The sequence below is a fragment of the Dunckerocampus dactyliophorus genome, chromosome 7, assembly GCF_027744805.1.
Source record: "Dunckerocampus dactyliophorus isolate RoL2022-P2 chromosome 7, RoL_Ddac_1.1, whole genome shotgun sequence".
Lineage (NCBI taxonomy): Eukaryota > Metazoa > Chordata > Actinopteri > Syngnathiformes > Syngnathidae > Dunckerocampus > Dunckerocampus dactyliophorus.
This window is the reverse complement of record NC_072825.1, coordinates 9,288,841-9,300,174: the sequence shown is the minus strand read 5'-3', so window position 1 is coordinate 9,300,174 and position 11,334 is coordinate 9,288,841. Positions and strand designations below refer to the sequence as shown.

The 11,334-nt window shown below is 39.6% G+C and overlaps 1 protein-coding gene across 4 annotated transcripts; it reads left to right on the top strand.

Annotated features, from left to right (window-relative positions):
* The first annotated feature begins 84 nt into the window (after positions 1-84).
* kel (Kell metallo-endopeptidase (Kell blood group)) lies at positions 85-11,274 on the top strand. 4 transcript variants are annotated; one of them, XM_054781672.1, is made up of 17 exons: positions 85-599; positions 2,108-2,357; positions 2,432-2,695; positions 2,769-2,890; positions 3,531-3,689; positions 3,762-3,833; positions 3,916-4,104; positions 6,878-7,038; positions 7,133-7,406; positions 7,477-7,575; positions 7,647-7,724; positions 9,138-9,244; positions 9,333-9,422; positions 10,150-10,217; positions 10,298-10,452; positions 10,528-10,617; positions 10,680-11,274. In XM_054781672.1, exons 1-17 carry the CDS (start codon positions 573-575, stop codon positions 10,824-10,826), a joined length of 2,352 nt encoding a protein of 783 aa, XP_054637647.1. In that variant the 5' UTR covers positions 85-572; the 3' UTR covers positions 10,827-11,274. The 4 variants fall into 4 exon arrangements, with proteins under 4 accessions (XP_054637647.1, XP_054637649.1, XP_054637646.1 ...); XM_054781674.1 differs by having other exon boundaries at positions 2,097-2,353; XM_054781671.1 differs by having other exon boundaries at positions 2,039-2,357.
* Positions 11,275-11,334: the final 60 nt, after the last annotated feature.

Here is an 11,334-nt window from a genome sequence, read left to right as displayed (position 1 = left end):
TTCTGAGTTAGCTATGTGACAACTACAAAATTGTTCCCCCCCCCAAGCTTGATGACATACACGTGCCGTGGACCTCTAGGACGGCATACGTCTCTATCAGTCGCCACCAGCCATGTCTTGCACTGATAAGGACGCCAGTGTGTGTGTGTAAAGTGTTTACTTTGTATCGTTTGTTTACTCTGTCCATTGCAGTGCAGCAATAATCAAATGCAGTTGATTGACCTGACTTTATTTTGATCAGCTTTGTGTTCTCAGGTCTTCGGTATGAAGACAGCTTTAATACATATTTTTTTCAGTTTAAATTAGATCCTTGTTTGTCTGCAGTTTACCATTAAATCAACACCATGCATGTCATACTACATACTAAATACATTGGTGTATATGTAAAGGAGAGTATATGTTCCCTGTGTAGTTTGTTTTTTGTTTTTTATCAGTGTGACATGAAAGAAAAGACTTGAGTGATGGAGGCAGATAAAGAGCTGCGTGACGGAGCGAGAAGCTGACATGTAGACGTCAGATGTAAAAACTACGCCACCAGCAGACAAACACAGCAAGACATCCATGTGCCAAGAATGAGTGAAACTCCAAAAGGACTCGAGGTAGGATCAAAAATATGTTGCATTGTTCTGATTTTAACTCAGAGTAATATAGCTTTGTGGTCCAAACATACAGGTACCATTAAGTCATTGTGTCAATGCACACCCCCAGCTCTTAGGATACACGTTTGGCAAGTTAAGTTGCTAAAATTCATCTTGTGCATTTAATGATACAGCGCTAAACTGTCAAGTCTTTTGTAATGTTTTAACATTGTACTGAAAATTGGGTCCTCTTCCTCTGGTAATGACCTTTTTTAAAGTAAATAGCCCTGACAAATTACCCAAATATTGTAGCTTCTACAGTACCTACAGATTCCTTAAAAGCCCTCTTTACAGATGTTTATACCAAGATTCCAGGCCCCTTCAATTTAAGTACATCAATTATAATTTTGTTTACAATGGAAAATGACATCGTATTTGTTTGAATTACTATTATTTTCAAGTACTGTTGTCGTTTCACTGTAATTAACTTAAACAATGACCACATCAAAACTGTTTTCATCCCAAATATTCATTGCAACTCCTGTTATAAGTGGATGAGAGGATTTATTTCTTAGAATTGGCATACTTCCTCAACTGGTAACAGAATTGCAATGACGACACTGTAGATCCAGAGAAACAAGCAATATGTATTTTGTATTTAACACAGAGCAATGATTTTGTTGTAAAGCTTGTGCATAATTGAATTGTCTTAATAATCCTTATTGCGTTGTTATTACCCTTCTGGCTGTTGTAGTCCATTCTCATGATTGAGCCTTGTGAACTCTGCCTGGCAACAAATGAAAAAGCCGCAGGAGAAATTTGAATAAAAGTTATTACTATATTGTGTTAAGTACCATTTTGTTATTCAAGTAACTAATACAAGTGTAAGAATAAGTTAAGCACTTCATAGTGGAACAAAATAAATTGTGGACTCAACTTCAACTATTTTGCTGACAAAGAGTTGTGGTGTGAATGAATTATCAGTAATAGACATGGGGAAGGGGTAGGATTAAATATAAACTCTGCTTCTTCCTGCTCCTTTTCAGACATGTTGAATTGTGCAAATGTAACCATGTGATGTTCCCTCATGTAACCTGTTACGCATGTCTGAAACAAACGTACCATACCATACCATAAAGTAGGGAAGGAAGGTAGGGAAAGAATACTGCTTGCTTTTCTGAGATGAGTTGCTTGGCATTATGACAACCTACTGTACTGAGCAGCCAGGTCAGACGCATGTGCTACTTTCATTACTATGCTATTGCTTCACTACAGTTCCCCTCACACATTTGTCACTGGTACCCTTCCGTGGTAGAACAACAACAAAAAAAACCTCACAAAATACTGAAGAAAAATTACAGCACGGTTTTGGAGGCTTGCTGAGCTGAAATCTTGCAAGATCTGCCTGGGTCTTGTATGTTCTGCGGTTATAAGTACTGTATTGTTTGACATGCTTGCAGCCTCAGCTATCATCATCATCATCACAGCCAGAACCTGAGAGGGGGCTTCACCCCTCAGCTCTGTTTCAGCTGCATCTACCCACCCAAGAACCTGCAGAGGCCAACCACCAACAGCAGCAACAGCAAACGGAGCTGGGGCTTCAGCCCCTACCAGGGACCAATGTAGAGCAACAACAGGCAGATGAACGGACTAAAACAGCATGGATAAAATATCAGTGTCCACTCTCGCTCTTCATTCTGGGCTTCTGTTCATGTGCTGCAATCCTGGGAATGACATACTACCTACACCACTTTCTTCACAAGAACCAGGCAGCCGTCGGTGGGCCCAAACACAACAGAAAAATGCCAAACTTTGAATTTCTGGTGTACTTCATCTGTCATTCTTTCCTGCAGTCACCCCATGTTCCTCCCCAGCCTGCCAGAGGGCCTCAGCTCATCTCTCCATGGCTGCTGACCCCTTCACGCACCCGTGCGACTACTTCATGTTCTCATGTGGACCTGACAGTGAGGGACACCACCGAGGACAGAACATGCAGGGGCACCAGAGAGCAAAGTCCAGAGGACGACAAAGCAAGACGAGAGAGGACCGACACGTCAAAGAGAAGAGCACGCTGGACAGGAAAACGGAGCTGTTTCAGTATATCAGGGAGATTTTAGGTAGGGACGTCTGAGCCGCATTTGATTAACAATGAGTGTCTTTCATTTCACTGTGTCACTCTGTGCCTGTCAGAATCCAATGACAGTCTCACAAGCTCAGCTGTGCAGAAGGCCAAAAGCTTCTACCGCTCCTGTTTGGACACCAGGTCCTTGGACACGGCTGGAGTGGAACCCTTCCTCACACTCATCCAGAAGGTGATCATACACTAAACTGACTTACGTATGGGGACACACCTCTTCAACTAAACAGGTTTAATATTTAATACTTAATCTTATTACTACATTTTGGACTATGGCATGCTTCCTCTGTGGGAACATTTTGGAGAAGGCCAGTTTCTATCCCCAGTGCTCAAAGCAAGGTCCATAATGCTTTAAGGAGTTTGGTGTGGATGAACCCCACATTTTCTTAAATTTTCACCTGGTCACTTGTCCCAGTACTTTCTCCATACTATACCACATTTCCTCAAACTGTGGCTTCCACTCCTACTTTACTTAAATAGATAAGCACTGCACCTAAAACAGACAGCAGCCTGCAGAACCCACACAACATCTGTAAAGCTGAACTTTACAGTGCCGTTTAAAGAAAGAGATTCTGGAGGAAAAAGCTGCTAAACACAATGAGTAATGTCCAGAATCAAGTTGTATATTATAGTAGACATAAAATGAAAAATAAATATTGATTGTGTTATATTTGTTAGAACATTATTATATTGTGTTGTATATTGTTTAAAAAAACAAAACATTATTTATAAAATAAATATGTAAATATTTTTGGCAGCTGTATGAGGATATATAGTATGTATTCATATTTCCTGGTCTTTGTACGTGCTTGCAGCTTGGAGGCTGGCCTGTGTCAGGCCAGTGGAATCAGACTGACTTTAACGTCACCCTCAGCGTGCTGATGAGAGACTACGCCACCTTCCCCTTCTTCAACCTCTATGTCGGCAAAGACCCCAATGACAATGCTAGCATGATGACCAAACGATACATAGAGGTTAGGCTTTTAAAGAGTCACATGGTGGCAGCATCATGGAAACGCCACATTAATCCAAAACCCTGCTTGCAGATTGATCAGCCAGACCTGTTGATCCCCATTGAATGGAACAGCAAGACGCAGAAGTCTCAAGCTAGAACAGAGGTTGGCTGACTAATCTATTCAAACGTACTCATGCTATTATGTTGCTTACGTGTTCTCCTTTATGCTTCCAATCACTGCACAGACACTCCGTCCTTTCTTGGCTTCGTGTCAGAGGTACCTGGCGCTGCTGGGGGCCCCGGCCAGCAACAACATGATCCACGTGGGGATGTTCATCTCTCTGTCTTCTGAGCTGGCCGTGGCGGCAACACCTCTGAGCCATCGCATGGCCAAAGGACAGCTCTATCAGCGCATGACCATCAAGGAACTACAGGTAAAGTCAGCGGATACACAAAGTCCATGAATGTACTGTTAGTGTTTAGGGAAGGTGCGTGCTACAGTAGGTGGACGAAAGTATGTCCAATACAGCTATCGCAGCTTCCACCCTTTCTCTGAGATTTTTTTCAGTGTGCTTGTGGCAGTTTGTGAGGTCATAGGTCATGTTATTGAACCTGTGAGAGGGCCTGGCTATCAGACAATCTATTCTAGTTCTTTCATACTAAATTGGGACTTTTGTTCTTATTGTGTTGTTATGTAACTTATTAGCCTCGTGTTTCATTAATTCATTTCAAACCAGTTTGTCCAAACTTTTTCCATCGAGGGCCACATTCTGAAAAATGAAAGGATGCAAGGGCCACTTTGATATTTTGTAAACCAACAAATAAGAGATATGCTAAGAAGCTATATGTAGCGCAAGAGTTCAGCTTTTTAATATAGGTGAAATGCTACGAAAAATGAAGTTTTTTTTCATAATAATGAGTTTATTCTTGTAACATTCGATGATGACTTTTTTCTTAATATTTTGACTTTATTCTTGTAAAATTACATCTGTTTTTTCCATTTCTGTTTTTTTTAAATTGCCCAACTATTTCATTTCAACTTTCCTCTTGTAAATTTTCTTCCCGTAATTATAACTGTATAACTCGATATCTTAAAAAAAAATAATGTATTTTTTCTTTATTTCAACATTATTACTAAAATGATATTTTTCCTCATTTTACAAATTTATTCTCATAAAATTGCAACTTTTTTCTTATTAGAAAACTATTTTTTTCTCTTAATATTTTTGACTTTACTCTGTTGATTTTTCCCCCCCAAATATCTCAACCTATATTTTCTACTCCTAATATTTTGACTTTATTCCGATGTTATACATTTTCCCCCAACTTAAGTTTCCAAAAATTACGACTTTATTCATTGTTTTTTACTTTAAAAACTAACAAACTAACTTTTTTTCTTTAATATTTCAACTATGACTTTATTCTTGTGACATGATGGCCTTTTTTCCTTGCTAGATTACAACTCTTCTCTTAAATTAATACTTTGACTTTCCCATTTTTGCTGCTGGTGTTTTTTTTTTTTAGTTTTCTTGTTAAATTACATTTTTAGACTGTGCTGCGGGCCGATAAAATCACAGACGCCAGCACCCCTGACGTAAACAATCCAGGCGTCTTATTCATTCTGAATTACACTGCATTATACCACGTGACGTGCAGTCAGGGGAGGCAGGTGAGGCATGAAATAAAAGGAATAATGATAAAATATTATTGAACTGTATTTATTATTGTTTTTAACATTTTGAAAATCGCTGAAATTGCACATTTCCTGATCGAATACAGGGAGGAAACCTCAGGTGAGGCTGCCGTGAGCGTCTCTTCTCGGCTTAGTGCGCAAGCCCAACACTGAGTCTGAGCGCCTGACAGTTCCTGTTTGTCAGCGTGCCGCCAATAATATAATGTTGCTGAAACATTTATTATACTTTCTGCAGCCCGTGTAATGTATTTAATGCAAGTGTGACATCATTATTCTTGTTAGAATACAATAGATACAGTAGAAATGTCATACAGGAGGCACTTGCAGTACTCGCATCATCCTGAGGGGTGATGGCGTGCATGAGCTGGAAGGTCTGCAGCTTTTTAACAGCTTCAGAGAAGCAAGTCATCCATCCATCCATTTTCTATACCGCTTCTCCTCTTTAGGGTCGCGAGGGCATGCTGGAGCCTATCCCAGCTGACTTCGGGCGACAGGCGGGGTACACCCTGGACTGGTTGCCAGCCAATGGCAGGGCACATATAGACAAACAACCATTCACACTCACATTCATACCTATGGACAATTTAGACAAATTGAAGTTATTTTTATGCTCCGCTGAATGAATGAATGAATGAATTGAACTGCCGAGATGGAGGATTATATACCTACTGGCTACTGGCTACTTGAGTTGATGTGAAAATGAATACTGTAATGTGTACCTAATTACACTCAACCCAACTTACTTAAACCCTGGACAACACAAGTACCTGAATAGGACTTTTATTTTGCTTTTTCAAAACATTTTATTATTGTTTCTTATTAAAACATATTTAGTATTATGGCATGTTAAAACGATGTAATATTGTTTTAACAGTAAAACATTAATATATTTAATTCCACTTGTTTTTATTTTTATGTATTTTTATTCATATTGGCATTAAAATTGTATTACTTAACAGTTTCATTATTTTATTTTCATACAAAATTGACAAATTTGTGTTGATTTTTTCTGGATAAAAAAAAATTTTCATTGAAAAACGCCAGTTATGTTTTATTTCATTGAGCTATTTTATTTATTTTTAATCTAAAATCTAAATCTAAAACACCATTCAATTCTATAACACACACACGCACACACAAACATGTTTAGTTTTTTTACTTGCATATTGCATTGTTTAAAAAAAAACACAAAAACATGTAAAAACTTTTTTTTCTGAAATTTTATTTGAAAATGTCAATTGTTATTATCATATTTTTAATTGTAATATGATCTATTGCTGTATTATTTTAATGATTTGTGAATTATTTGATGTAATAATGTATTTTATTCATTGACTTTATTTGATGGTGATGATGCTCAATATGATGCTTAATATTGAGGCACGCCGCGTCCATTCTTAGTTGCCAAATATGGTACTTGAATATCATGACATGCAGAAAGTTCAACTATTTTACCCAAAGCCTAGTTGTTGTATTATATGTACTAATGGTCTCTCTCCCTAATGTGTCTGCAGCACAAGGCTCCAGCAGTGGACTGGTTGGGGTGCCTGCAGGCTGCTTTCCACCCGCAGCCCCTCATGGAAGACGACCATGTGCTCCTGCACAACTTGCCTTACATCGTGCAGATGTCCCGCACTATTGCCAAGTGGCTGACCAGGCACGAGCTGAGCAACAGGTACTGTAAGTGACCCACAATGCATCAAACACACACACACGCACACACACACGTCTTGTCCTCTAGTTTCTGACCCCCGTCTCATTCTGCTCAGTGGCCCCCTCCACACCTTCATGGTGCTGAACTTGCTGCACACCTTAATGCCCGCCCTGGACTCCAGAATCTCTGACACAGCCAATAACTTGTCAGAGACTCTGGGCCACACAGGCGTTAGGCAACACAATCTTCACTTTCAAAACACCTTCACCGTGGACGGTGGGGCTCTTCACCAAGCAGCCCCACGCTGGAAACGCTGTGTGCTAGAAACCGAGCGAGGGTTCCACAGGGTTCTCGCATATCTGTTTAGGGAGAACATTTCAGGTGGAGAGGTGAGGAGACATCACAAGTGCGTGAATGTGACATATTTCTACTGAGGATGTTGTTTTATTTTTATAACAGGCAGAAGAGATGATTTACGACATCCTGTCCTCCTTAAAGTCTCAAGTACACCAGCTCAAGTGGACAGACGATGAGACTCTAGAGTTTGTTATGAAAAAGGTGATGTATGACATGAGTTCTCTCTTTGAACCTGAACATTTATTTCAGTAAGATAACTGTTCTGCCTTCAGGTTAAGTCCATAACTCCGAGACTTGTAACTACAAAGGAAATCTCCAATGAGGCTGAGCTTGACCTGCTTTTTTCTCAGGTAAATTTATTCCCACATGCTGGTTCTTTTATACCCCTGCTGTGCATACATTTATGGAGATTTACTGTCGTATTTTACAAGCGTGCTCATTCATTTTCAGTGTAGCCCTTTATAGCGCATGGAGCCATACTTGGCAACTTAAAAGCCTCATATTCTAATATTCTTCAACAATTCTAAATAAGTCTCAGAGGTCCCATAATGGTGTATTGGAAGTGTGTTTTCAGAAGCTAGCATTGATGCTGGAATGTAGACAGTTTAAAAGTGCTTTATTAAGCCCTACTGGGAACATGCATTTTGTGTCTGCAGTTTTAATGCTAATGAGTTGTGTCTCTCCGACATTCATATCATTGAGCACCTTATGCACTTTTCACATATACAGTAATCCCTCGGTTATTGCATTTAATTGGTTCCAGACCCGACCATGATAAGTGAATTTTCATGAAGTAGGATTCCTTCTTTATGAATGGAATATTTTTGCAGTTAGAAAACCTGTTTACGATATTCTCCATATGGTTTTTAACATTATTAGAGCCCTCTAGACGTGAAATAGCGCCCATATAGCGAGCTTTACAGTCTTGTTACCCAATATAGAAGACGTAATTAGAGAAAATAAGCCATTTAAGATCCAGTGTGTCACAGTAAATGTGTTCCGGATGTGTGGAGGACAAGAAGAAGTGACGTCGGGGGTTCAGAGTACAGTTTTAGCTTGTTATGGGTTGCGGCCACAGAAGTAGCCTGTGATATTTTTAGGATTATTATTTTTATTATGTTATTATTATGCCTGTTGTGAGATCATGTAAACCTGCAATAAAAGCATGTTGTTCTGCCGATCAAGTCTGATGCTTGTCTCACCGAACATTAAACATTACTGACACCTAGTGACCAACGTAGAATACTACTTTCACAATTTTGAATGTGTCTTCTTAATGCCTTGTAGTTGTATTTTAGTTCAATTAGCCGTTTTTATGCTTGAAAATGCTTAATTTTGGCAAGTACAATTTGATTAAAAATGCATTTTCTAATAAAATGCCGTATTCAACCACGAAACAGCATGGTTTATTAATATACATATATATGCTGTATAATACATACAGCGAAATTTGAAACGCAATGTGGTGAGGGACAACTGTACACTGTCAACAACGTAGTAGATGCCATACATTAAGGAATGGGACAGGAGGACCCAAATGTTAGCAACACTAGCGTAGCGATTTGCGCGATTGTGCTAATATTCGAGTCAGATTTTAACATCACGCTGGGTTAGCCTATTCGCTGACAAAAAAACTAAATGATCAAACTTACAGCTCCCACGTCTGCAGCTGAGAGATTGCAGGCTTTGTTTTAAGATGTCTACCCTTGTTTTGTTTTTTGTTTTTTTTTTACAAAACTGACTCCATCCTTGCACAAATGCAGGTGTCTGTCCGCGTGCAGAGTTTCTTCTCCAACTACCTGCAGCTGCTGTCCTTGTGGCAAAAGAGACGCAGCAAACTCTTGAATGAGCAGAATGACGGCACTGATATGTAAGAGTCTAACAAATACACACAACACACGGTGTAACAAATACACGTGTGTAGATTCATACTAAATACGCTGCTTGTTGCCTTACAGTTTGTCCGTCTCGCCATCTCTGCTGGGAAATGACCTGATCATCCCCATGGGGATGTTTATCCCTCCTCTCTTCCATCCCACGTACCCAAGGTAAAGTATTATTGCTTTTTTTGTCATTATGGTGTACACATAACAAAAATTCAAACTTTGGCAACCTTTGACCTTAGACAGGGCAAAATTCCGACCGACACACTCCAAAATCTTGTAGAAAATCTTCCCAGACCAATGGAAATCTAACTTATTGTTTAAAAACACTATTATCACTGTCCAATGAAAATCATGTACTCCAAATGTTTGTATTTGGATCCAATGCAACTCAAAATAAACAAAAATACAAGATATTCTAGAACTGAAATGGTGTCTACCAGAACTTGCTATATTTGTTATTATACTATGTATAATACTGCAACTTGTCTCACCATTTTCTAATGAGTATTTCCAAAATTCTTTAGCTATGGAAAGTTTATAGAAATGTAACAGAAATATTACACCTCTTTTCCGCTAACTGCAATACACTTGACTGCTCTATTGCAGTGATCCTTAACCCCCGGGCCGCACAGAAAGAAAAAATAATTTCCATTATTTTTTAAATAGTTTGGGGTGGTTTTATTTTGAAAAGTGGCCGGATTCTCTTTGTTACATCCGTCTCACTTGACGCATGTCTGTTGTGCGTGTGCTAACTTTCTCTCTGTACTTTCTACTGTATTTTTACCATTTTTCTTTCACCTCCTATTTGGTCTCAAATGCTGCTCTATTGGATTAATAGAACAGACAAAACCATATTAAATAAAAACCATTTGCTTTCTTTCATAAACAGAGCTATGAATTACGGCGTGGTGGGCTTCCTTTTTGCCAAAGACGTCCTTCATTTGCTTCTACCTGAGAGTAAAGAAAGCTTGATCGTCCTCAAATGTTTCACTTCACAAGTGTCTCCTCAGCGTCATCGTGTTGTCATGTTTGTGCAGTTTACTCCCAGAGTGAGTCGGTGCGCGCCGTGGGGGAGTGCGTGTGGTCCCATTACCTCACTGTGACAGGCAAGGAGAAGAGCGCGCTTCCTCTGCCTGCAGCTCAGCAGCAGGAAGTGTGGCTGCAGTATTCGGCGCTGCAGATAGCACTGAAGGTCAGAGGTCTTTGCATTTTGGTGTATGCACTGCACAACAATGATGATTCATGTAGGTTTATTCCATCATAACAGGCTTATAAGGAGAGCCTGACGAAGCAGCCGGCAGACACATCAGTCTCTGGATTCTCACTCACTCGGCTGTTCTTTATGTCTTTTTCTCAGGTACTCCTATCCGTCCTTCTCTATTTTTACACCCTGATCTCTTCATCATCCTCTTTCTTCAGGTCAACTGCCACACTGACCCTGACCATCATTTGATGCCATTGGAGCCTTCCTTCCTGATCTCAGCCATTTGTGCCAAGTCCCGTCTTTGTCCGACCAACCTCGAGTGCCCCAAAACAACTCAGCGGTATTTAGCACTCGGATGCTGAGCGTGTTCAAGAACAAAAAGGCTGTATCATTGTATACATACACAAATGTATAATAATTCTGCATATTACCAACAGGATGTGTAAGATGTCTATTTTGATTTGCACAATGTGTTCAATGTTTAATGGTCTTCTGTTGTAAAATAATAAACTGTCAAGGTCAATTCACTTAAAAAGGAGCGCCTAATTGAATGTGCAGTATGCAAGTCCTGCCTGGGCTCTCTGAGCTGATGACATTTTGTTGATAATGTGACACGTCTTTTGGTCGACAGACTTTTAAACAAAATTTGACAAAAACTGCGTGCTCTAGCTCAGGGGTCCCCAACCACCGGCCGGGCCAAACTGGGCCGAGGAAACCTTTCAGGCGCAACGGTAAAAAAAAAAAAAAAACACACACACACACACACACACACAAAAAATACATTTGTAAATAACTAAATAACATTTTAAGTAAATGCCTAGCAATTTTGGAAATATGGGCCATTATTTAATTAAAAAATAATATAGGTTG

What these genes read in the sequence shown, in the direction of transcription:
- kel (XM_054781671.1), top strand. Translation starts at nt 573, where the DNA reads ATGAGTGAAACTCCAAAAGGACTCGAG. An exon ending in TTGACCTGCTTTTTTCTCAG is followed by an intron (nt 7,725 to 9,137) that starts GTAAATTTATTC and finishes GCACAAATGCAG; the next exon opens with GTGTCTGTCCGCGTGCAGAG. An exon ending in TCTTTATGTCTTTTTCTCAG is followed by an intron (nt 10,618 to 10,679) that starts GTACTCCTATCC and finishes CTCTTTCTTCAG; the next exon opens with GTCAACTGCCACACTGACCC.